The sequence below is a fragment of the Trichoderma evansii genome (genome assembly GCF_050947405.1).
Source record: "Trichoderma evansii strain SZMC 28006 chromosome Unknown GGI43scaffold_10, whole genome shotgun sequence".
NCBI lineage: Eukaryota > Fungi > Ascomycota > Sordariomycetes > Hypocreales > Hypocreaceae > Trichoderma > Trichoderma evansii.
The window spans coordinates 363,882-388,901 of record NW_028145196.1 but is presented as its reverse complement, the minus strand read 5'-3'; the positions used below and the strand labels follow the sequence as shown (position 1 = coordinate 388,901).

At 48.4% G+C, this 25,020-nt stretch overlaps 6 protein-coding genes across 6 annotated transcripts; 2 read left to right on the top strand and 4 right to left on the bottom strand.

Annotated features, from left to right (window-relative positions):
* Positions 1–40: 40 nt before the first annotated feature.
* Positions 41–2,264, bottom strand: GGI43DRAFT_45769 (major facilitator superfamily domain-containing protein). Its single transcript, XM_083209856.1, has 9 exons — positions 2,035–2,264; positions 1,772–1,927; positions 1,345–1,699; positions 1,143–1,270; positions 954–1,083; positions 783–879; positions 457–726; positions 308–392; positions 41–244 (listed from the first exon to the last, which is right to left on the bottom strand). The coding sequence occupies exons 1-9, from the start codon at positions 2,169–2,171 to the stop codon at positions 127–129; spliced, it is 1,476 nt and encodes a 491-aa protein (XP_083060451.1). The 5' UTR covers positions 2,172–2,264; the 3' UTR covers positions 41–126.
* A 1,270-nt stretch (positions 2,265–3,534) lies between these two features.
* On the top strand, positions 3,535–5,948 carry GGI43DRAFT_405214 (3-oxoacid CoA-transferase). The gene is made up of 6 exons (XM_083205999.1): positions 3,535–3,972; positions 4,139–4,423; positions 4,503–5,121; positions 5,192–5,309; positions 5,366–5,587; positions 5,642–5,948. Exons 1-6 carry the CDS (start codon positions 3,696–3,698, stop codon positions 5,774–5,776), a joined length of 1,656 nt encoding a protein of 551 aa, XP_083060450.1. The 5' UTR covers positions 3,535–3,695; the 3' UTR covers positions 5,777–5,948.
* Positions 5,949–6,104: 156 nt separating this feature from the next.
* Positions 6,105–7,181, bottom strand: GGI43DRAFT_383826 (uncharacterized protein; the record flags this gene model as incomplete). Its single annotated transcript, XM_083203444.1, has 2 exons — positions 6,105–6,812; positions 7,008–7,181. The coding sequence occupies 2 exons, from the start codon at positions 7,179–7,181 to the stop codon at positions 6,105–6,107; spliced, it is 882 nt and encodes a 293-aa protein (XP_083060449.1).
* Positions 7,182–8,404: 1,223 nt separating this feature from the next.
* Positions 8,405–11,854, bottom strand: GGI43DRAFT_45543 (Zn(II)2Cys6 transcription factor). The gene is made up of 7 exons (XM_083209854.1): positions 11,008–11,854; positions 10,390–10,938; positions 9,782–10,303; positions 9,581–9,719; positions 9,430–9,509; positions 9,292–9,365; positions 8,405–9,235 (listed from the first exon to the last, which is right to left on the bottom strand). The coding sequence occupies exons 1-7, from the start codon at positions 11,175–11,177 to the stop codon at positions 8,559–8,561; spliced, it is 2,211 nt and encodes a 736-aa protein (XP_083060448.1). The 5' UTR covers positions 11,178–11,854; the 3' UTR covers positions 8,405–8,558.
* A 2,216-nt stretch (positions 11,855–14,070) lies between these two features.
* On the top strand, positions 14,071–16,914 carry GGI43DRAFT_405200 (sugar porter family MFS transporter). The gene is made up of 6 exons (XM_083205998.1): positions 14,071–14,549; positions 14,647–14,995; positions 15,056–15,213; positions 15,269–15,403; positions 15,459–16,168; positions 16,224–16,914. The coding sequence occupies exons 1-6, from the start codon at positions 14,491–14,493 to the stop codon at positions 16,736–16,738; spliced, it is 1,926 nt and encodes a 641-aa protein (XP_083060447.1). The 5' UTR covers positions 14,071–14,490; the 3' UTR covers positions 16,739–16,914.
* A 5,426-nt stretch (positions 16,915–22,340) lies between these two features.
* GGI43DRAFT_45482 (uncharacterized protein) lies at positions 22,341–23,447 on the bottom strand. Its single transcript, XM_083209853.1, has 2 exons — positions 22,884–23,447; positions 22,341–22,750 (listed from the first exon to the last, which is right to left on the bottom strand). Exons 1-2 carry the CDS (start codon positions 23,337–23,339, stop codon positions 22,544–22,546), a joined length of 663 nt encoding a protein of 220 aa, XP_083060446.1. The 5' UTR covers positions 23,340–23,447; the 3' UTR covers positions 22,341–22,543.
* Positions 23,448–25,020: the final 1,573 nt, after the last annotated feature.

Here is a 25,020-nt window from a genome sequence, read left to right as displayed (position 1 = left end):
TCACAAGGAGCATATGTGAGGGCAGATTATACATATAGGATAGTGTATATCAGGTCATTAAAATTAACCAAATTCATCCGCTAGCTATGGTATTACATAGTCTTCTAAATACAAAAAATAGTACGTTCATAAAATCATTTCGAATTCGGGATCGCGATCATCGCCACAACCGGCATATTGATCGTATTTACCATTCTTCTTGTCTCTGTTAATCTTGGATAGCCAGAACACATTGGCCAAGACACTATTTGTTCACAATCAGCTATTTTTTCCACCATGAAGAAGCAGCTAAATACGGGAAACTTACGCGAGCCATGCATAGCAGAGCAGTCCCAAAATTATGGAATGTCCCTTCAGATAGACTGGACCCTCCTTATTCGGATATACAAATGCTATTAAGAAGTCCCCTCGTTAGCCATCTGAATATCAAGAAGAGTGTATAAGAGGAGGCCATACTCGCAACAAATCCTCCGCAATTGGCCACGGCCAGCTGCAAAGCCGATGTTGTCGCCCTCTTGTAATGTCCCGCCGAATTGTTCGCGTTCCACACCAGCACACACGGCACGGAGCTGTACATGCCCATAGCCATGAGGCAAGTCATGCCGAAGCGGACGCTGGCCGACTGCACATGAGCAATTGTGGCGTAGCCGATGATGGAGATGGGAAGCATGACCAGCATGGGCAGACCACGGAGCTTGATACGATCGGAGATGAGGGCGACGGCAACTTGGCGGGCGACTTTTTAGCATTTCTATTCATATATGATTTTGATTTAAACTTACCGGTGGTAGGAGTTGCCACGGCATAGGGAATGACAGTCCAGAGCTGGACTTTATTGGCATTAGTCGTAATCTGCAGAGCATTGACAATCGTAGGCAGCTTTCGTCAAATTAGCGACCACCCAAATTTACTATAAATCAAGAAACGGATGAAGAATGTTCGGGAAAGCATACGAAAAGACCAAACGAATAGACGCCTGAGAGCATGGCAAAATAGGCCGTCGAGGTAAGCCAGACTTGGACGTTGAAGAGACCGCGGCGGACCTCGGACCACTTGAAGGCTTCTTCTGCTTCGTGCGCAGGGCTATAATAGTTGAAAATAAATTAATTGGATTCTCTTAAATGAGTATAGGAGCGGCCTACTTGAAGCGACCGCCGTTGTCGTTTGCCAATCGCTCAGAAGCAAAATCCCGCTCTTCTGTTGTGAGAAACTTGGCACTGGCAACGCCGTTTGGAAGCCAGATGAAGGCAATGATGCCAGCAGCAACAGTCTTTTTGTTTTATAAGTCAGCCACCATGATAATAAATCAATCATGCATCTTATCAATAACGAAGGACAACTCACCAACAGCCCTTCGACAATGAAAATCCATCTCCAACCTTCTAGTCCGCCCCTGGGTCCAATCGCCGACAGTCCCCTTGCCAAAAGCCCTCCAAAAGCGCCAGACAGCGACGCCGCCGTGTAAAAGATGCCGATACGCAGGGCCAACTCGCCACGCGTGTACATGCTGGACAGATACAGCACGATGCCCGGGAAAAGACCGCCCTCGGCAATCCCCAGCAGTGCGCGCACGGCGGCGAAGCTACCAAAGGAACGGATGAAGCCAAGACACATGGTGATGATGCCCCAGGCGACGGTCAGCGTGGGGAGCCAGATGCGCGGAGAGAACTTTTTGAGGACGAGGTTGCTGGGGAGTTCACTGTGGGAGGAGGGAATTAGTCGTTAGTATTATTATTATCATTGTAATTATGCCATGGTGAAGAAGACGAACCAGGCAATGTAGGTGGCGTAAAAGACGGCGAGGCCTTGCGAGTATTGGTTGTCCGTGATGCCTACATCAGACTCGAGGCCAAGGATCTTGGCGTTGCCGACGTTGGTCCTATCAAGAAACGAACAGAGCAGCAAAAGAGCCAGAATGGGCATGACTCTGAAGAAAGAAAAACTTTCGTTAGCATCAATCGACAACGGCCATCAATAATGATGATGGTAAGCAATGCCATATGAACAGCTTCCATTGTCAGCCTGGAATCCTACCTTGTGTCTATCTTGAATAGAATCTTCCTCGCCAAAGCAGCCGCCTGCTGGCGCTCCTGCTCAGTACCAACTCCATGCTCCAGCTCCAGCTCCTGCTGCTTCTCATCCTCGTACTTCATGTTGCTAACACGCGACATAGTCCTCGAGGGGAATAGCAACTAAAAGAGTCAATCTCACCGCCCAGAGGGTTGCAATGTAAAAGCCAAAAAGGCAACACAGAATTGAGGGTGACAACGCGCGGCGGAGGAGCTTCGGGCAGTTTTCCCCCGGATTGGTGCTCTACTGATCTTCTTTCTCCGCATCTACCTTTTCTGTCTTTCTCCATTATTTCTTGACCAGGGGTCTGGGGAAGCACAGATTCAGCAAATGCCCTTTTTTTTTTTGCGGAGGATTCTCAAGCTCTGGAGAGAAGGGCGGCGGTTCTATCTCTCCGCAACCGAGCACTATGGCCTGCCCCGCATCGACCCTTGTCGTGTGCATACAAAAGCAGAAAAAGGGAGGTTCGTCCATGTCTCGACTATGACTCGTTGGGGAGAGGTGTAATATGGGGTAATGCTGAGTGTAGATCTGCTGATAGATTGTTGGGCCAATGGGGTGTAGCGTCAAGCTATAGATGTACGGTGAACCGTGATGGACGGTGATGGTGATATTATTGTATGGCTTTGTCCAAGTAGTGCTTATAACTCGCCGTAATACTAATGCCGAAATATTTCCAGATACTCTCTCATCATTTATCCTTGGGCGAGTTCAGGCTATACTCTCAAGACAGCATTGGCAACGCTGGCTTATATCATCTCACAGCGGGAGCTAAAATATATAGAGATGCCGGTTTGCGGGGATTACTCCAGGGTAAGCTAACAACTGAGATCTTGCTTGCACAACACTTAAGGTATGAGTCTTGAGTCAGTGAGCTGTACGGCATAGATATGCGGCAAACATTACTATTCTGAAATGTGCAGGCGGTAGCTCGCTCAACTATAGACTTTACATCTCTTATTTCGTAGTTGGTAGCATCTACTCATCACAGCACTAGCACGCTATGACGTTCCAGTTCATAAACTCTCAATGCTCTCAATACAACTTGGCACGGCTAGCAAACACGGCATTGACAGCAAACAGCATACAACGAACAAACAATACCATCTATGAGATCATCGAAATCTAAAAGTACACTCCGTAGCGCCCGATACATCTCGATTTTTCCAAATACTATAGTGCGAACACCTCTTGTTCCAGTTTAGTTCCCCCCATCTCGGCCAATAGGAGCAAAGAGAAATCAACCAAAAGCTCTTTTTTCTTCTCTTTTTCGCCCCGGCCCTCGGGCCAGCCGCTCCACCACACCGCAGACTAAACTTCCGGCCGGCCGGCCAACCGGCTAGGGCAGATTCCCGAACAAGTTCCGTTTTAAGACATCTCTATGTTGCCAATGCCGAGAGATCGATATAAAAGAATAGGGTCTCGCCATGACTCTTGATGTTTAGTTTTTTGATCGAGTCATTTTTCTGTTTACTTTCTGTTCTCAAAGAATAACATTCTCTTTGTCTCTTTTCTTCGCTTTGTATGCTTAGTTCGATAAGCTTCAAAGCTCCCTCTCCATCTCTCTCTCTACAAGTTTAACTTTTTTTTCTTTTCTTCCCACCTATTTTTAACACAGTACAAAAATGGCAACGCTACTTCGGCCTATCCATCCAAAACTGGCTCTCCCAAGAGCCTCTACCAGATCTTCCTTTCTCAACTCCGCAGCGGCTCAGTTTCGCCAAACCACAAGAGCAAGCCCTGCAAGAATACGATTCCTTTCGACGACAACTATTCGCCTATCGCAGGCACAGCAAACTCGACCAAAGTCAAAGGTTTACGAAACTGCCGATGCTGCTGTGGCAGACATAAGAAGCGGATCTACGATTCTGAGTTCCGGATTCGGCTTGTGTGGTATTGCAGGTATGAGTTACACTCTCTCGTGATTTCACGTGTCATTCTCCCTATCTGCCCACTTGCGACAAGAGGGGTTCAGGAATAAATTTAATTAAAAAGAGGAGGGGAAATTTACCACCATGTTACACCAATATTGAAAATTATTAAAACTAATGATTTTTTCCACCTCCAGAAACCCTCATCCAAGCTATCCACCGTCGAGGCCGCGAATCGCTACACTCGCTCACTGCCGTATCCAACAATGCCGGTCTGGAGGGCCGTGGTGGACTCTCCCATCTCACTGAGTCTGGCCAAATAAACAACTTGATTTTATCATATACGGGTGGCAACAAGGTGCTCGAGAAAGGGTACCTTGATGGCAAGCTGGCAGTTGAGCTGTGCCCGCAGGGTACTCTGGCAGAGCGTTTGAGAGCTGCTGGAGCAGGCATTCCTGCGTTTTATACACCCACAGGAGCATGTACGTGACACAAATATTCTCGCTTTGAGATCGTATATACATGCGAAACATAGTGGGCAGAGACTAACAAGATCACCAGACACTCTCCTTCAAGATGGCGAAATCCCCGTCCGTATCAACCCCTCTGGTGGCGCTCCCCTCGAAAACGGCAAAAAGCGAGAAATCCGCGAATTCAACGGCAAGCGATTCCTAATGGAAACCGCCCTCCCCGGCGATGTCGCCATCATTCGCGCCTGGAAGGCCGACACCACTGGCAACTGCGTCTTCCGCCGCACCACCCGCGCCTTTGGCCCGCTCATGGCAAAGGCCGCCAAGCTGACCATTGTAGAGGCCGAGAACATCGTGCCCGTGGGCGAAATCGACCCCGATGACGTGCACCTGCCGGGCATCTTCGTGGACAGAGTCGTCAAGGCGACGGTGGAGAAGGAGGTTGAGAGTCTGGTGCTCCGAGATCCTGAGGCTGAAGCCAATGTTACAGCGGCTGCCAAGGACGCCAAAGCAAATCCCGGACTGGAACGCAAGCGACGCATTGCAAAGAGGGCATCTGATGAGCTAAAGGAGGGTTACTATGTCAACTTGGGAGTCGGCATCCCCACCATGGCCGCTTGTTTCGTGCCCAAGGAGAGGACGGTGTGGTTACAGAGCGAGAACGGCCTTTTGGGCATGGGACCACATCCCACACTGGAGGAAGTTGATGCGTAGGTTTTCCATTTCCTTACATATTGGTGCGATGAGTTTGTGAGATTTGAAGCTGACTCCAAGAAATAGTGATCTTGTCAATGCTGGCAAGCAGACTGTCACTTTTGTTCCTGGTGCTTCGACCTTTGACTCTTCAGAGTCCTTTGGCATGATCCGTGGCGGTCATGTCGACGTTTCCATCCTGGGTGTAAGTAATCCACCATGCGCTATTTCATTTTCTATAAAGCTAACATGACTTTTCAGGCCCTTCAAGTCAGCGCAGCAGGCGATCTCGCCAACTTTATGATTCCCGGCAAGCTCTTCAAGGGCATGGGCGGCGCAATGGACCTGGTCGCCAACCCAGAAAACACCAAGGTTATCGTTGCGACGGAGCACGTTGCCAAGGACGGATCGTCCAAGATTGTGCAAAAGTGCAGCTTGCCGCTAACTGGTGCGCGATGTGTGAGCACCATTATCACAGACTTGGTAATTATGCCCCCTCCTCTCTTTGAAAAGTGGAATACTAACTTTTCTTAATAGTGTGTCTTCCAGGTAGACCGCGAACTGGGCACCTTGAAGCTCACTGAGCTGGCGCCAGGTGTTACTGTTGAGGAAGTCAAGAGCAAGACAGATGCGGCGTTTACGGTAGCGGATGACATTATCACCATGGCATAAAAGTGCGAGACAGGGAATAGAATAGAATCTTGCCTTTAAAAAGAGGAGGAATGAGATACCCACCAGGGACATTGGCAATAAATGGAGTTATTAGGATAAAGATCAGAGAGCATATAATATTTTTATATACCATTTGGGCTATCATTTTTAGCGTTGGATGCTTAAGAGAAAGGTATTTAGCATTGGCATAAATGGAAAGAGAAAGTATCTACGAACATATGAGGCCACATTCCGTTTGTATACATATTCTTGTCTTGTTATACAACTAATCTATGTGTACATTCGTCAAGTAAGACTAACATTATTCAAATCTTCATAATCATCGCTCTTATAACTTTGCTCCAAAATTGCTTCCTCCCAACCCATCAACAATCCTATCCACAGCCTTCAGCATCCACTCTCCTCCCTCATCCCCAGCCAACCATCTCACACCCTCCTCACTCTCGGTCTCCTCCTTTCCTGCACCCTCAACATCTAAATCATCCTTGAACGTGCCATCTTCAACCGCCTTCCTCAGTCCAAACACATGAGACAGAACCTGCGGCCCAACGCCCGTCTGCGCCCTCAAGCTCGCCACCGCCACCAAGCTCGTCATGACCCTCCCAAGTCCTCTCTTCGTCTGTCCCCCTTCTGGATCAGACAGCAGCGGCCCATAATGACAATTCAAAATCACCACAGGCAAATCAGGATGTGACACGCCTAGCTTCTCAACAAGCTTATCCTCAAATGGCGCGTAGATAGAATCCCATAGGCCTCTCCCTCGGGCTTTCACGCCCTCAATGTTGTCCGCCTTCAGCGTCCGTGATGGCTCCCTACTCAGCGCCGCCGTGACGTGCTCTGGCAGCGACGCGTGGAAGGCGTTGAGACAGTTGATGGTGCGCGGGATGCCGTTGAATGAGATGCATTTGAGGCCGACCTCGCGGATGAATTCCGCGGTGCGCACCTCGGCTGCCGAGGACCCCCCTCTTTCGGCTGTGGCGATGCCGTGAAGGATAGAAAGCGCGTCAGGCGAATTGAGTGTGAATGTAGCAGCGGCCTATTTTTGTATTAGCTATCTCATTTGATTCCCCTTTTTACGCTCTCCTTTCCCTGATGCTGCCATCAGTTGATTGGAGGATGAGCTTATGAACATTTCACATCAAGAGAAGCCAAAGCAAGATGCAATTCTCAGCGAATTACATAAAACTTAAAAAAAGGATTATAGAAACCAACAAAATAAGTAAATGCTTACCGAAATCGCCAGCCAGGCTCTCGCCCCAACGCCCTTCCCCCTCGCCTCCCGCGCAATCCCCTGGAATACTTCCCCCATCACCGCCGACGCAGCGCCCTTTGCGACTCTGCACGGCCCGGGCCTCGCAAAGGGCGCGTTGATGAGCGCTTTCAGTCCCGGTGAGAGCTTCGACATGTTGCGCCGTCTGCGTCGCCTATCGGTTGATGTAGATGTAGATGTAGATGAGGATGAGAGTGAGGATGATAGTGTTGGTGTTGAGTTTAGCGGCTGCTGTTGTTGTGGTTGTTGATCCCGTCCAGCGCGCAAAGGCAGCTTCACTTCCCTCGTCATAACTCCACCAAGTCTTCCTTCTATTAATATATAAATAAAACTCTTTTACCCTCAATTAACAATTTAGAAATGACATAATAACGGAATCCCAAAACACAAGAGAGAATTAAAAACGGGGGGTTTTGCTACCGCCGCCAGCCGAAACCCACTTTCAAGATCCGGTTGCCGTTCGGCCGGGCCTCGGCTATACATGGCGCCGGGAAAAACAACATGAACTAATAGAGAGTAAATGTCTAAAGCTGTTCTTCTCAACGGAGTATATAATATAAATATATTAATATTTCTATAATATCATCAACAGTAAATCTTGTAAGAATCGGCAACGTAGAGTTGTATCTAACTTTAATTGTGGGCTCTGTGTACGATACTACCTACTACACAGTATATGTAGGGTGTGTTACTTGGCGTGCGTAACGTGTATACAGAATCATCCAAGAAGATAGATACATATATGCAAACAACGGAATATTATCAATTATCAAATCTCTTCGAGTCACACTTGAAGATTGATAAAATCAACATAATACGACCATCCACACCCTCCCAGTCCCAAAGAAACCGAAGACATGATAAGAGCCGAAAGGCGGAGTTCACATCTGAGTGCCGGCCACATCTGAGTACCGACTCCGCCTTCATCCTTGCAAACCCAAAAGGAAAATACGACTTAGATAGCAAACAGTACAAGTAAGAGTGGGACGACTGAAAAATGGAATTAAGTCGCAAGGAAGAGGGGAAGGGTAGCATTGCATCTGAGGCTCGGACAGATGCCGTGAGAGATGCTGTCAAGCACATGCAACTCACCTGCTTTCTCTTCTCGGCACAATGGACAAGGAAAACAAAAATCGTATGATCTCTGCCGTGTTGGATGAGAGTCTTTGATGCGAGCCAATCGTATTTCGTACGTCGTAATTCATTCATCTGCTTGTAAATGTATATACAGTACCCCCTTGAATCGGGCAATAAATAATATGCGTGAAGCTTAAAAAAGACTAAAGCTGTAAGCACGTCTGCCAACCTTTTCCCCACACTCTTGGCATGGTTTTCTGATATGACCGCTATCCTTGTGCCGCTCTTAAATCGTCCACCAGCCATCTCTAATCGTAATCAATTTAAAATCATTAAAACACCTTTTAGGTACTCGCTGATAACCCAAAATCAAAAGAAACCTCACCATCTATGCCTTCATTCCGAAAAATCGCCAAATTCCCGATGCATTCTCCCTTAGTTTGCGCTGAAAGCTGGCCAGTTTAGCCAGTCAAAGTTATTCATGTCTTCCCATGACATGCCGCCGCCAAATGATGGCTCAAACACGTTGCCGGGCTGGTTCAGCACTTGCGTAATCTGGTCATCCGACATGGTCGAAAACTGCACCATATCTGGCCACAAAACCTGCTGGTCCATAAAGCTGCTTGGTGGTGCCGGTGGCGTTTCTTGCATTGGTTCCGTTGATGAAGGCGTTGTCCGCCTTGGCTTTGGTGGTCGGTTGGGCTTTGGTGGACCTGATGTTTTTAGTAGGTGCTGAAGATGTTTCCCGTACAACACCGAGAGCCCGTTTCTATGCGGAGTGATTGTTCCAATCCGCTCCAGTACACCAGTGGCCTCTTCAATCAACCTTCTGATGCTTGGCGCAAGCCCAGAGCCATCTGGGGCATAAGAGCTGATATTCAAAGCGAAGCAAGCCGCAAAGGAAATCATGATGGCTGTGTTGTTGGGCATCGACTGCAGCTGCGACTCTCCTTGAATCGCTGCTCTCATCACGTTCAGGGCTGCCGATAGTCCAGCAGTTCGGAAAAATATACGAACTTCAACTGGTGCTGTTGGGTGATTGATGATGCGCCCATACGTCGAGAGGCGAGTGTGTGCAAAGAGAATCTCGACATATGGGGGTAGGCGACGCTCTGTGATTTGAATCAGTAAGCTTGTTTCTCTCTCTCTCAACTTTTAGATGGCTTACCAGGACCCAGACCAATCATCAGACCCCATTCTGCAAGCCACTGATCGAAAAATCGTTCGATAGATCCTTGTATCCTAGTTATTGTGTTAGAGATTCAACAATGCGAGATCAACAATACGAGAGAAACAAAAGACGTACGATCGAGCCACTAGTGACCCATCACTGTTGCTGGTCTGAGAGCCATCGCAAAGCGCACGAACCGTATTGAAGAGAGCATCCTGCGATATATATATCAATAAAGGGTGCTTTGAAGGGAGAGAGCAATTTGGAAACGCCAGCATTGTCTTACCAAATCTCTTCTCACCGCAGCCATGGATGCCACGGGGCCATCCTGCTCATCTGCCAGAGGGGACCGGTGCCAGGTATCGACATCCTTGATGTTTCGTGTGATGGGAATCATAAAGGGCCTGCCACGAGCCAAAGCCATTCTAAAAACTCCATGTTAAACGAGGCCACAATACAAGACAATCAAGTTTCAAACGACACTTACCCCCTCTCCACGACAAACAGAGAAATATAAGTTCTTTCTCGTGCTCGCAGCAACAATTGGCCTTGTTCCGACCACGGGTCCAAGTCTGGAAACCCATCGATGGCGAGGGCAGCCCGCGGATCCAGGCATTCTCCCCTTGACACAGTCGTTGACCCCGACTCTAGGGCATCCCTGGGCATCAATGTTTTGTGAAGAGAGAGATCGAATGCAATGGTTGTCGCTATCGAGATGTATATGCAAGTTTCATCATCCATGGTGTGGTCTCCCGGAAATATCCATGGTATATGGGTCATAAACGCCAAGACGATCTCTACGGATTTGTACTTGTCGTTTATCACCTTTTGAGCCAGCAATTTGACATGATTAAACAGTCTCTTGGATAAGGGACCCGCAGTAGGCATAAAAAGCGTAGACGCGGCCATGACCGTCGTAAAAAGAAATGCAGATCGGCTGCGCGTATAAGTCGCCGTATGGACTCGAGGAGAGAGACCCCATCTCGTGTGTACGAGCTTGGAATAGTAACTGCAAATAATCATGAGCTCGACCGTTATTTCATCCTCATCTTCTCCTTTCATACGCTCTGATGGGAAGGGGAAAACATGTCTTACTAGTCAAACAATGACTCAGCCTCATCCATGGTAACGAGGCCGAGATCGACAGGGTCAAGGTCTTCGCCAATATCGAGCTTCGTCTTTGCCTGCGAGAAGAACCGCTCGACCCTGGCAGACTCAGGGTCCTTCTTGGAAGAGGACGAGTCATGCTGCGGATTTTGAGGCGAATCTCGACGGCTACGACGACCACTGGGCGGATGAAAGTAGGACGCGCGCGCCAGCAGCTGGAGAGGGTTCTCGGCGTCGTCAATGGCCAGGCTCTCCTCTGTACGCTGCACAAAGTCGGCCATGGACCGTTGGCCGGCGCTGTCGTTTTCATCGTCTTCCTCACTCGAGGTTAAGCCACCCTCTTCCTCCTGCGTGTTGCTCTGTGAGCCCTGCCTTGACGAATGCTCAGCTGCATCTTCACTAGCGTCTACGTCATCCAGCAGCTGTCTCAGGCTGGCCACGAGGTTTTTGTCTTCAGCCCCTCGCGGCTCTCCTGACTTCACCCGCTTAACGGCCTGCTCGATCTGATACAGCGCCTTGTCGATACCAACACGCTTGCTTTACTGCCTGGTCAGCACGGCTGTCATGGTCTATGTGAACAGAATCATGGTTGGTTTGGGAGCTTGCTTTTTAATGCCCTTTTGCCTGCCAGGATGGAACTCTGGACGAATACACTCGCAGTTTAGGTGGATGCAGCGTCTACACTTTGCCTCGTAGGGCATCCAATCACACTTGATCTTGCTGCGCCTGCAGACCAGACAGGCGGCCTGCTTCGGACGGGGCGGTTGCTCAGCCATGGTGCCCTACAGCCTCGCTGCACCTTTTAGCAAGTTTGAATCGCGTCGAGTCGCGCACTAAGATATTCACTCTAGGAAAGAATTGGATAAGTTTGAGGAGGCAGCTGATGCTTGCTGAGATCGAGGAGGGCAGGGTTGACAGCAGCGAGGAAGGAGGCGCTGTTCACAGTGCAGCTTGGTCAAATTACACGGAATAAGGAATGGCCTGCGCCGTGCTGTCCGGCGCGATCATCCGAGTCGAAGCACAGTTTAAAAAAAAATCGGATTAGGTGCAGCCTTGCCGAATGCCGAATGCCGGTCTTCCAGCCCGTCAGGAGACATAATACTGTATAACTGGCACTGTCAAAATATCTTCACAGCAGCCAATGTTTGGGCACCTGGAAGACAAGGAAGACAGATTCGACAAGGAAGACGTGGCGCCATGGTTACACTCGCTCACTCAGCTTCTCTCTTGCTGCCGCTGTCCAGACATGGCTGCGTCGCAACCCAGAAGTTCTTGTGCCGACTTGCCTTGGGGAAACATGCCCATTGGCGATCCCCATAGCCAGGACCGACAAGCGAGAAATCTTTGTCAGAAGCCATGTCTTGGCCAGATACGATACAGATTAGGATTCTGACTGCGAGAGATTCGAGGCTACGGCTCCGTAAATGCACACAATGGGATGTTTAGTAAGAGGCCGGAAACCGGGTTGCTAAAATTATCGTCGCCTCTTTGGCGATAGTTTCCACATCTGTACTAGCCCGTCCCTTGCCGCTTCTTCGTATCGAATCGTCCACTCAGGTCGCTTCTGTGATGTGATTTCCCGCGCGTCCTGCATCTCTGGGACAGGATCTTGTTTTTGCCTCAATGACGAAATCAGGCTTTGCAAGAGAATGACATTTCATCTGCAATCTCTCTCCCTTACTTTACTGCGCGCCGGCGCTCAACGGACGCTTACTGTCTCACATCGGAGAGCTGCCTAGTGGGAGTCTCTCCCCAGAAGACTTTGATCCCGCGGGGATAGTGGGTGCGGCGGGTGCGATTCAGTTACTGGGATGATTCAGAACCAGCTTCTTGTGTAGCAAGCATCTTCATGGCACGACTGCTTTACCATGCTGAGACGCTATTCCGAGATCAGGTGATTGAGTAATATATCTTCGTTACATGAGTAGCAAAAGTGGGTAGCGGCGCCGTTGTCGATTACTTAATCAGGAATCAAGCATCCGAATGCCAAATCCTTCCAGATTGTAGATCGCAGCAAGAAGGCTTGGAAAATTCAAATAAGCTCAGCAGACGAGGCTGCAACAAGCAATTCATCTACTAGTTTGGCTTGGAGGGTGAGACGGTTCAAATACTAGTGGTGGCAGCCGCTGTCCTACATGTGGCTTTCTTGGCTGTTCAGAATTCGGCATGCCCGCCAGCTGGGAAAGGGAGAATTGGCGTGGGAGATTTTCGGACTAGCCCGTCCCATGGAGTTGGCATGGAGAAGATGGAGAAGCTGGAGAGACGTAGCCACATGGCGTCCGAAACTGCCCGCTTTTCTCCATCTTGTCATCTTGTTAAACTGCTGCCTGGCTACCGGTGGTTTGAGTTGTGAGATCCACCGCGTATAGTCGCTGTAGTCTGTCGTAGCGGTAATGCTACTGTTATTAGTAGTGATATTATCATGCAGTAATTCCATATAGTCTATTTGCTCACAGCCCATCTGATTTCTCAGCGGCTTTGTACGGGCGTTGTCGAGTCGAGAACCAACGAAGGGGGTCGGATCTGCCCATCCCTTTAACATGCGTTTTGTATATGCGAGCACACGTAGTATGAACAGGCGAGCCAGAGAGCGGCCTGTGGGTTGCAAGTGACACCCTCTTCGCACTAGTACAGCCTTGGCTTATACGGGCTTCTGCTTGATGACGAACGGCGAGGTCAAAGGGTGAGGGCATCACCGGCAGTGATGACCGCATTCGGTTGTCGGGCCTGGCCTGGTCTCGAGTCGCTAACCGGTGGCAAGCGCATGGATTAGCATCTGCTTTGCCAGCTCTCATCAGCGCATCTCCACCCGTATGAAGCCTCGACCAGGGGACTAGTCGTCGTAGTTGAGCAATGCTCGAGTCAAAGCTCTCTCCGATATTATTTACTCTGCTGAGCCTAATGAGACGAGGCCCACTTGGAGAGCTTGTGAGAAAACGCCTGGTTTCTCTGCAAGGGGAAAAGAGGAGGGAAAAATCGCTCCACCATGGGTAAGAAAAAAAAAATCAGAAATCAAGAGTCTCTCCGCACTCGCATGAAGCCCGTACATATGCAGAGTGCAGCTCTTCTCCAAATCCGGCCGCTTTCTTGCACATCTTTGCAGATAACGAACACACTTGCATGGCCTTACCAACAACGCAGATGGTTAGCTTATTTTAGAATAACAGCAGTAATCCAGCAACACCAAGCCTGCGCTTCACCGCGAGTCCGGCCGCGAACACATGGCCGTTTCCTATATTCTTCCAGAATCCACAGCTATTGTTGTCTCGACGCCACCGACCACAGAAACAAGCTCACGCTATGCTAGCCCGTGGCCCCTGCCAGATTTTTTATTCTGCTGCCTGGAGCTAACCTCATCGGAGCGGCCTGGGCTGGCGCCAAGCGCCTTCCCATTCGACGCCTCATGTGCGCTTTGCCCCTTCCTGGACGTGTGGCGGCGTCGAAATCCTCCGCAAGTACCTGTGGAGGCGGTCATTGGCGGAATCGAGGTACATAGCGCAGCGATCTGGGGCTAACGGCACATGGCCAACTGCCGCCGGGTACTGCTGCACTTTTGGCGATGGCCTCGTTAACGCCCTGCCATGCGACGCTGTCGCTCCCCAACTCGAGTGACTCGCGGCCTTGTACTTCCATGCCCTCCACATGAATGATCAGGTGCAGGGGCCAGAGCCGAAGCCCCCATGCCTCGCTCCACAGCCTGCAATAGCAACCCCAACTTCATGGCCAAAGATCCCCCATGGGATGGCCTGTCTCCTGGCCTCAAAGCTGGGGCCCCTCAGATTTTTTTTGCAGGATGCCCCTCTCGCCTGTTGCACCGCTAGTCCCGGTTTCTTGTTCGCCATGGGGAGATTTGGGGTTGTCAATTGCTGATCCGGCCGCCTCCTGTACGACGTGATGGTGTATATATAAGAGGCCCGTCCACCCTCAATGAAACCCTCCAAGTATATGCAGGGCACAGCTGGGCTTCTACGTGGTTCATATCAATAGGCAGCTGGCAGAAACTCTGATTTCAACAATACTTCTTTGTCTTTGTCTTGTTTCAATCAGTTGTCTCAGAGTGTGCATCATTGGCCTCGTGGCTCCAACACAATGGGCGTAGACGACAAGATCGCCGCTGAGGTGGCTTATCCAGAGCACGATGAGAAGATGTAAGTCATCCCAGTCCGCAACACATGGTCCCATGGCACTATGTGTGTCTTGCCTTGTATATGCAGCAGTCAGACTAATACGCTTCGTCTTATATAGGGTCCGAGACTCTTCTCCTGCAGATGCCGGCACCAAGCTTGCCGCTCTGACCGAGAACCTTGAGGGCGAGATCCGAAATCCTCTCAAGGGCATTCCCCAAGACCAACTCTTCGCCAATGTTGAAGAGTTCCAGAGAACAAAGGGCCTGCCCAGCGACATTCTCCCTCTGCTCCAGAGGGGCGCCCTCGTGGCACAGAACCCTGCTGCTTTTGAGAGCATCAATGAGCTGGAAGAGGAAGAGAAGCAAGCCCTGAGAGAGGAAGTCACACACCGATGGAAGCACCCATGGTCACTTTACTATACCATTGGTCTCAGCTCCATTGCTGCAGCCATTCAGGGTTGGGATCAAGTAAGTGACCAATTACCCCTTAACGATGCCTCTCTCCTTTCCCACTAACAATTACTGCAGACTGGATCAAACGGTGCCAACTTGTCCTTCCCTCAAGCTCTCGGTATCCCAGACAATGTGCCGCTTTGCGGACCTGATGCCAACTCTGGTACATGTGCCAGAAACAGCTGGCTCATTGGTCTGGTGAACTCGCTGCCTTATATCACCATCTGTCTTTTGTAAGTCGATTGCTTATCTGTTACTAAAAGAAAGTAGCTCCTGACAATTTATTAGCGCCGGATGGATCGCTGATCCTCTTAACAACTGGCTCGGCCGTCGTGGCACAATCTTCCTCGGCGCCATCTTCTCTCTTTTCGCTCCCTTTGGTATGGCCGTTTCTCAGACTTGGGGACAGCTTGCTGCCTGTCGGTAAGTTAACATGCCAGCCCACCAGTTTTAACTCAGCTGCTTACATGTCTACCAGTGTGCTTCTCGGTATTGGTATGGGTTTGAAAGAAGTCACTGTTCCTGTCTACGCTGCTGAGAATGCTCCTGCTGCCATTCGAGGTGGTCTTGTCATGTCTTGGCAAATCTGGACTGCTTTCGGTATCTTCTTGGGAACATGTGCCAATCTTGCCGTCGGTAAGGTCGGTGATATCGCCTGGCGTCTCCAGCTTGGCTCTGCTTTCATCCCTGCAGTTCCCTTGGTCCTCGGTACTTTCTTTTGCCCTGAGAGTCCTCGTTGGTACATGAAGAATGGTAAGCACGAGAAGGCTTGGAAGTCACTCCTGCGACTTAGAAACACCCCTCTTCAGGCCGCTAGAGATCTCTACTACATCCAGTGCATTTTGGATCAGGAGGAAATCCTTGTCGAGCAGGCCGGTCTTACCAAGTCCAACAACATCGTCACTCGCTTCTTTGAGCTCTTCTCCATTCCTCGCATCAGGCGCGCCACTTGGGCTTCTGGTATTGTCATGATTGCCCAGCAGATGTGCGGTATCAACATCATCTCTTTTTACTCCAGCACCATCTTTAGACAGAGTGGAATTTCCGACTACACTGCTCTGTGGGCCAGTTGGGGCTTCGGTTTGATCAACTTTTTGTTCGCCTGGCCTGCTGTGTGGACCATTGATACCTTTGGTCGACGAGCCCTTCTTCTCTTCACCTTCCCCAACATGTTCTGGACTCTTCTTAGTAAGTTCCCACGATCAATTACTTATTATGACACTTCAACTAACCACTTTTGCAGCTGCTGGTCTTTGCTATCTCATCCAGTCTGACGTCGAGAACAGCACCGCCCGAATTGGCGCAGTCGCAACCTTTGTCTACCTGTTCGACGCCTTCTATTCTCCCGGAGAAGGTCCCGTCCCCTTCATGTACTCTGCTGAGGTCTTCCCGCTGTCCCATCGTGAGATTGGCATGTCTTGGGCTGTCGCTACCAACAACTTCTGGGCCTCTATCCTTTCTCTTACCTTCCCTCGTATGTTGGCTGCTATGACAGCCCCCGGCGCGTTTGGATTCTACGCTGGTCTTAACATTGTCGCCTTGATTCTCATCTTCCTCTTTGTTCCCGAAACCAAGCAGAAGACGCTCGAGGAACTTGACTATGTCTTTAGCGTCTCAACCCGCCGCCACGCTTCATACCAGCTCACCGAGGTGCTGCCTTGGTGGATCAAGAGATACATCTTGCTGCAGAAGAACGGCCCTTGCCCTGAGCTTTACCACGATCAGAACAAGGAACAGGCAGTTTCCGGCAGGGCATAATCGCCAGATGTAAATTATTAGCGTTGGGGTGTTGATGAATGGAGACGGATGGGTTTATAAGATACCACTTTTTTGTATTTAAATTTATGTGCTACGGCGATTGGAGATTTACACAATGAGTTTCCCGATGTAGTAATAATAATCAACGATGGAAATGAGAAACCATACTATAACGATCACAAGTTGCCACTTTATACTGTCTGTAGGATAGAAGTGATGATTGGATTTATCGCTGCCTCTGCTTGAAACTATGCCTTTATCCACTAAATGACTACTTTAATGTCGTAATGGCTTGATTATTACTCGAAAGGGACGCTGTTTATCAAGATGATAGTACTGTTCTACTTATACTTGAAGAATCTACCATGTGCTTAAGCACTTGCCTATACGCGAATACACATGTAATGTGTTTTGAAGGCGCAAAGCATAAACACAAAGAGGAGGAAGCGATATACTCTAAAAAAAGGATCCAGTTTATGCAGCATATGATGGTATTACTATTATATCGAAACGCCATGTTTCCAATCCGCTGTTTCCAATTTTGCATCTAACTACCAATTTTGCCTTATAATATACATGATAGAATGGCACAGACAATGCCATCAGTATGAAGGATGAGTAGGGTCCCCATTACAGCCAAATCGTAGATTAACTGTCTGAAGACGTCACGAGCACCAGGGATTATAACGAAAAGTGAACTTGCAGATGCATTCTCCAAGATGTCAGATATGGCGGCATTGAGAGGAGAAGTATGCATACTCGGGGATCCTCTCTCGTCTATTTGGGTCCTGATATATCTACGGCGGAAGGTTTCATCTGTTGGAAGGGTCTCGACGAGCCGTTTACGGAAAGTCCTCGCCAAGGAAGCATGGCAGCATTGTACGTGGTGTCTGTACCCGTGGTATTATTTTGTGTTCTGGAGCTGTTTCTGATGTTGGTGCATGAATCGTGTCCGTTGCTGGTGATGGAGGTTAGCTAGTTGTGGCGTCTGGAAGTTATAGTACATTATTTGACGTTGCGAGTTTCGTGAATATAGAATCTAGACGAAATTTAAGAAATGTATGGCTATATCTCTTTGTCTGCTTCCTTTCTGGTTTGACTTCATGTAATCATGAAGATTGAGGAACCATCCACTGATGCGAGAAGGCGAGACCGAGAGTCTGCATTAGTGTGCAGCTTTTCTTGTCGGTATTTGGCATTGAGTTGGCTTTTACACTGTTACAGATTTACGTGTGAGTTTACGAGGCAATGTTATCCTTTAGCCGTTTGGATCTAACACTTTGAAATATATCCATGGTTTCCGTGGTTGGTAACGGTCGATTTTAGAATGATCCAGGATATGGGTCAGCTTTTGCAGCGTTCTCGCCCGTCACATGTATTGGATGTCATCAGATAAGCTTACAAGCGATCCTACATTAGATATAACCAGACGTATAAAGCTTAAAGCCAGTTTAAATACTGCCACTGCAAGAGAGTTCACATGGCTGCGCACTGCGTTATTATATAGTCAATTTTATCGAGCACTCATCTTACTTAAGAAGGAGTATTGAGTTAAGCCTTTCAATGCTATATTACTTTAATCAGATTGTCTATTTCAACCTCCATCACTAACGCTATCCTCGTTGAACCATATCTTGTTGTCTTGTATAGATAACGCCTCAGCTAATGCAGACACCTTATCTCGCTACTAAATGGTAACACCCAGAGTAGTTTCGAGTTTCGAGGGTATTGGTTACTTAAAAAATACTCTTTATCATAAGAAAGGAGATGTTTCGACGCCATTTCAGCGTTCTTAAAGTAGATCACCTTACTAGAAGCCATTTACGATGTTCCTACCATCTTAACTTACAGTCTATAATTTCGCAACTGGCTCAATTTACAGAGCTTGATGCACTTATTAGTCGTCGCTATCCTCTATTTCCTTTGCGCTTGACTAATTGCGTGCCACTACAGCTGGTATCTGCTGCTGGCTCGTGGCCAGGCATTGTTTGATAGGGCAGCTAATCTAGATAGTCAACTGCTAACTAAATAAACCATGGATATAGGAATTCTCTTGGCACTCTTGTAGCAGTCATAATATCTGTTTCAGATTACTGTATACTGCTTTCCGAGGAATAGTTAACCGTATGTGAAGCCCTTGCTATTGCATTATCTAGCAACACCCCACGTGCGTGGGTATGTCGTATGCAAACACCCAAGTAGAGAATGTATGTATGTATGACATATACCCCATAGCATCGGTAGTCTTCCGGTTTTGAACTATTTAAAAGTCTAAAACAGAAAATGAGGTCATTATACGGTTGATCTAACGCTTACAGCATCTTAGGGATGGACCCTGATCTAACCATCACTTACAAGCCATTGATGTCAACCAACCGCGTCTATTAATCCTAGTTATTCACCACGACGTCACTGGCATCATAGCCATGCAACTCTACTCTTATCTCAACTACATGATCGCCTAACCCCCATTCAAATCCATCACAACCTCAAAGCCCAACGTACCCTCCCATCCACCCCTCTCCTATCTCCGCTCAAACCCCTACCCAGGCTAAGGCAGGCGACCCGTCTCGGAACATCTGCTATACTCAATACCGTAGGCGTCTGGTTCATGCACGCACAAGCCGGTTTTTGATGAGTTGCTTTTTTACTCGCGGTACCTACATAACAGACAGACCTTTATGCAACATCTCATCATGATCGACCAAGAGACATCCTTGGCAATCGGGAGATTTATGTGCCTTAGACATACGCCCTGATGTGTACGATTGTATGAAACCCCCGATTTAAAGATCGGAGAAGGTGTGTTTATATTTCGGGATGGTGGATATACGTGTAAACTTTGTCTATCAGACTGAACGGCGGAGGCAAAACGGCAAGCTAGCTGTGGAGAGCCGGAGATAGTTCGTAGTCTAGTCGTTTTGCCTAATTAGATTACCTTGGTTATTATACGAGTCATTCGATATAGCTAATATAGAGCTCGATCGGCCGACGAAAGTTGCTACGTATTCTGAGGCGGTCAGCAGTTGTATATGGAATCAAAACGGAACTATCCGGCTTACATACGAACAGTCAAGTATCCATTCTGTGAAAATTTTCTCTTCCATGCCGCAAGGTTGGTGTTTATTCACCTAGACAATATACCACCGGTTCATTTTTTCTCGCTGGTCCGTTTCTCGTTTAACCGTCCTAAACGGGCTTAAAATAGCATCTTAGCTACTGATCCTTCAAACAAGCTAAAGTGGGTGTCGTACATCCCTGTACAAAGGTGCCATCAGGAAAAAAAAAATGAGATGCAGAAGCAAAGCCTCAATACTTGTAATTAAGACGAACCACTACACACTACAACTCGTTTACAGCAATACAGCACAATACGAGGGACCTTTTTAATCCTTCCTTTAACGGATCATGCACGTACTTTTCACGATAGCGTGAGAAAGTAAAAAAAGAAGGAAAAGAAAAAATCGAACAAGGGTCTAAAAGCATCAGGCTAAAAGCAAAATCTGCTGCACAATGATATCACCGCTACGCAGGAGGGCGTGTGAGGGTTAAAAAAAAAAAAAAAGCGCGGGATAAAATGCAAGGGTTGAAAGCGATGACGACACTAGACATATAGGATAGCCAGGGGTGGGAGTGTCTCTCGTTAATTTTATTTTTCTTTCTTTTTTCCTGCAGCTAGTCTTGTGTTATATGGGATATGTGAATGTTGTTCTGAAACCTGCGGGTTTTGGTTTGGTGATTGGCGTTTGCTTCCGATGGGTAAAATGAGACCTGAAGCTATTCACGAGCTAAGATGAGACTGGGGTATGAGTGTCCACTAAGAGATCCTACTAATGCCATGATCTTCATGTCTGGATGTGATGTACAATACAAACATTATATCTATCGAAGCGCGATTACCAGGTTTGTGGACGAGAAAAGCAAAAAGTTTGGTTATCAAATCTGGCCGAACATTGAGATATGGTATGATGGGTGTTGGAGGTTGGAGGTTGTGCCGATGCCGATGGGCTTTCGATCGAATCGACTAGGGCCGTAGTGCATGTCCGCTCACATTTTGGGCGTGGATGCTCGTTATCGGCATCTCGATGACAAGAAAGAAGAGGGGGCCATGTTTAATTCCGTGTAACCACCAGCATGCAATCTATCTGGAAGTAGACATTGATTCTTACCGACAAAGGAAAAGGGGGAAGTAGGCGTTTTTGTTGCTGTTTTGTGTTTGTGTTCTATCAGCTAATAACAACCCATGCGCAAAGCTGAGAAGAGCTGCTGCGCTGTACAAGGCACCGCATTGCAGCAATAAGCAGCCGTGATGGTTCGGGGTTAAACAGTCTGGGGTTTTGTTCGAGCAAGGTAGTAGAAAGCGAGGCTGTCGCTGGCTTATCGGCCAATAGAAATCGGCAAACTGGCCTCTGGTGCGTTATACCGGATACAAGTACGCACTTCCCTGAACTGCTGTGGTGAACCATTATCAAGACACACTGGCCAGGGGACTACCCTGGCTGCGGGCTGGACAGCAGCTGAGCGCACGATGGAGCTGAGGACACTGCATTTCTTCCCAGGCCCTTCAAGGTCAGCAGCGCCCACGATGTTGGTTTAGCGGCTCACAGGATTTCCCATTCAGCCTTGTTTGCACAGGGAATATGGTTTCCAGGTCGTCGGTAATAGGCGATTACGCGAAGCCCAGGAGTTTTACAAGCTTCACGATCCTAGCAGTATAATACGCCAATATCGGCGTACAACTGCCGCTACTGTACTGCTTGACATGGAGACTGTCCCAATGCGGCCAGGCACTGAGTCGTACCACACGTACATGGTAATTAACCCCCCTCTCCTCACTCATGTGAGGGAAGCCATCGTGAGAGCAAGAGTGAGTCGTCGACGCGATGTGACGTGTATTGTGCCAGCTAGGGGACCGCCAAGATGCGGGGGAGCTGCATATGGCTGCGACCCAAGGGGAAGCACAGCAGCCAGAGACAGATGCAGGATGCAATAATAGGGTCTTGGGGTCCCTCTATGCTCCGAATACTACTCTATCCAGTGTTGGAGGTCCGGGCTACGTAGGTATGAAGTGTACGCAGTCTCAGGCGCAGCGACCAAACTTGCTCTGCGACTTACATGCACACTCCACTCCACAACGCTATGATGCGTACATACCTACGTTGTGTTTCTCCAAATAGTATTCATAAATTAAAAAAAGAAAAAAAGTCTATGCAATGCATCAGTGTTCTATTATTATGTATTCCCTCCATCATGAATCATCATCATTCGACAACAAGCCGCCTTGTCATATTTCCTCCTCCGTCTTTTTATCTCCGCGGGTTAAACCTCCTCCTCTTACACCAAGAGCCGCCCGCACCCTCGATCACCACTGCATCTCAAATCCCCATGAACACGGGATGACTATTGCAAGGGGGAGAAAACAAGAGGGCCAACTACTACCCGTCCCTTTGGAAAAAAAAGACTTCTTTTAGACAAGCATCAAAAAGAAAGCGGCAATAGCCGTCCCTTGGTACCAAAAAAAGGTAAGACAGGATTGAGGATCTAAAAGGCGGTAGCGGGACGATCCCCCAGTTGGCTCTCACTCTTTTTTTTTCCCTTCCCAACCCCAGTTTGTTAGGATATAAATGCAGACCGTGAATGTACGGAGAGCTGATATTTGATATTTGCTAGTAAGAGATTAACGCTGCTATTACTGTAAACATGCCCCTTATTGCCCGTACTATTTGATGATTGCATATATCATACGCATATCCCTTGCTTGCCATGCTACATACTACATACATACGCCGTCCATGTCTTATCACTCTATGCCTCTTCCTCGGCTACTGGCTTCTTTAACTGGACTGGGCATATTATTAACCGACCACTACTTGCGTTGCTTCCCCATCCCAGCCAATAAAACGCCAGGGTATCTCTCTGCGCTACTCCATATTCGAGCTCTGCACTTTGTCTGTGGTTGATTTTGCTCTTGCCGCGCAGAGCGCCCATAAATTCTAGCCTCACTATTGGCTGCTTTAGCCTAGTCAGCAGCTATTATTGGTCCAATGCGGAATTTGCAGCACAGCGCATTCTGGCCTGGCTTGTTAATACAGGATGATGCTGCTGCTTCAAGTATGAGTAAGTATGCAGAGACTGGGGGGCTCACATGACCTTGGACATGCTGCCACTCCTCATTCTCTTCTCCAAACGCCGTTTGACTTTTGACATGGAGATGTTTCCGTCCCTGTGCTTTTCTTCTCCAACTCCCGGAAGTGCCCCGGAGATGCTGCGTCTCAGCATAACATGTGCCCTGTATCGACACTAATATGCCACGATGCTTGTGTAAAGCAGAGCATAAAAAAAGGCCACGGTTCAGCTTGGGTAGCAATCGCGATGAATTCCCCATGTCCATCCTCCCTTGCTTCTTTTTTTTTTTCGCTCTCAATGCCCAGACTCGATTTAGTGAGTCCATTCCCCCCAGAGATCGCGTAATTCCCTGTCCATCATTCCACCGTCGCATCCGAGAACACGAAGTGATCTCCGTCTTAGTTTCAGGAACAAGCCTCGCTCGCTTGCTCCAACCGAGAACAGCGTAAGAGGAAAAGAGCAGGAATCCCATCATGCGACTCCTCGTGCCATTGTAGGAAGCAAAAAGTCCTAGATAGGGAAACGAATCCTCTGAGCGCAGCACCTAGTTATGCTGCTACGTTCAGAGTGTCTCGTATCCTCCTCCTCTCGTCAACAACGCCCTCCTTGTGTGCATAGCTCTCTCCTTCACTCTTCTCCATACTCCAATGCATGTCTCATTATTCCTCGCATAAAATCTAGATTTCAGGCTCCTCTTTTTGGGGGTTAGCTGACCCCCGCTTTGCTCTGCGGGATACTGCACATACAGCTGTTAGTTAGCATCGCGATATCGCTGTTGATGACATGACTATGTCCACGGCTTAGACGCCGACTTTGGCTGCACCCTCTCTGCAGAGCGCTAAGGACGACGCTGCACCGGCCTAGGCATTTGCAGAACGATGCATAGAAGGGCATTTCGTTCTCGGATTCTTGCCGTAAAAGGTGGAAAAAATGCCTCTCTTTTCTTAGGGCACACACGCGAGCGCGCACATGGTACGATATAGCATCCACATGGTCAAACGGCACGGAATGCTTCTCCGATGCGACGCTGTTCATAGTAAGTGGGCGGAAACGGCAATCGTCCGTCATCGTCCGTCATCGTCCGTATTGAGTTGTGCATACACGTATAAACAAATTTGAAACTCATAGTATTGACAGAAAGTAACCTGCTCTAATCTGCTTGCAGTAGAGACGGGAGGTAACCATCCTAATCTCAAGTACCGCCACCCAATCTGCTGTATGGTAAACCCGAAACAATTGCAGGGACAATATGATAGAAGATCAAGTTTCCACTAATTAATTCACAACTAAATGCCCATTCGCAACAATCATTTACTCCCCATTACTTCCCCAGAAATTTTCTGTTCGGCGATCATTTAAAAAAGATATTCAGGAACAGAGTCCGCCAATCTCACCCGCTATTTAGCGCCCAGGCACAAAAAGTAGCCTCTTCCCGGGCGCCCGCCAGTCCCCTTTCTTCTTATAATCGTGCACCCAACGTGTATAGATCAGGGTTCCGTCCCTCCACCCCACGGTTTCAGCCCTTCTCTCTCGAGTCAGGAGAAAAAAAGAATGGGAATCAACTTATGGTTTGTAAAGAATAGGAAAGTATCTACATAAATAAGGGGACCTTTTGTTGGGGTTTCAACATGGAGAAACACGTGGTGGGTTTTACCTCTTGGAGGAATTGATGTAAAGGGACTTGCATAGATTGGGCGTCACACAGCGTACATGACTTCATTTTGACTTATCTCCCTTATCTCCCTACATATCATCTATGATGCAATGCATAATGACGACTTCCATATCATTTGAGTTTCTCTGAAAAGAAGTCATGGAAATTCAAGTAATCGATATAGTTTGCTCCAACTATTTCATATTTTGTTTCTATTCATAGTCAATCGAGATGCGGCACAGCACAAACCAAACCAGCACAGCCTCGTCTCACCCAGCCATGGCGCGACGTGCATTAAATACCACCCTTCAGCTAGCTACTCGAATACAATAGATCACGACACCACAAACTCCCCAATCTACATAAGCAAATGTGCAGCAAAAATGCTGATGCTTTTCGCCACCGCAAGCGAGCGTTTTATGGGGGGGGGGGGGGGGGGGGGGGCGGGCGGGGGGGGGGGGGGGGGGGGGGTGGGAGCAGTGAATATGCAGGAGTACTGAAA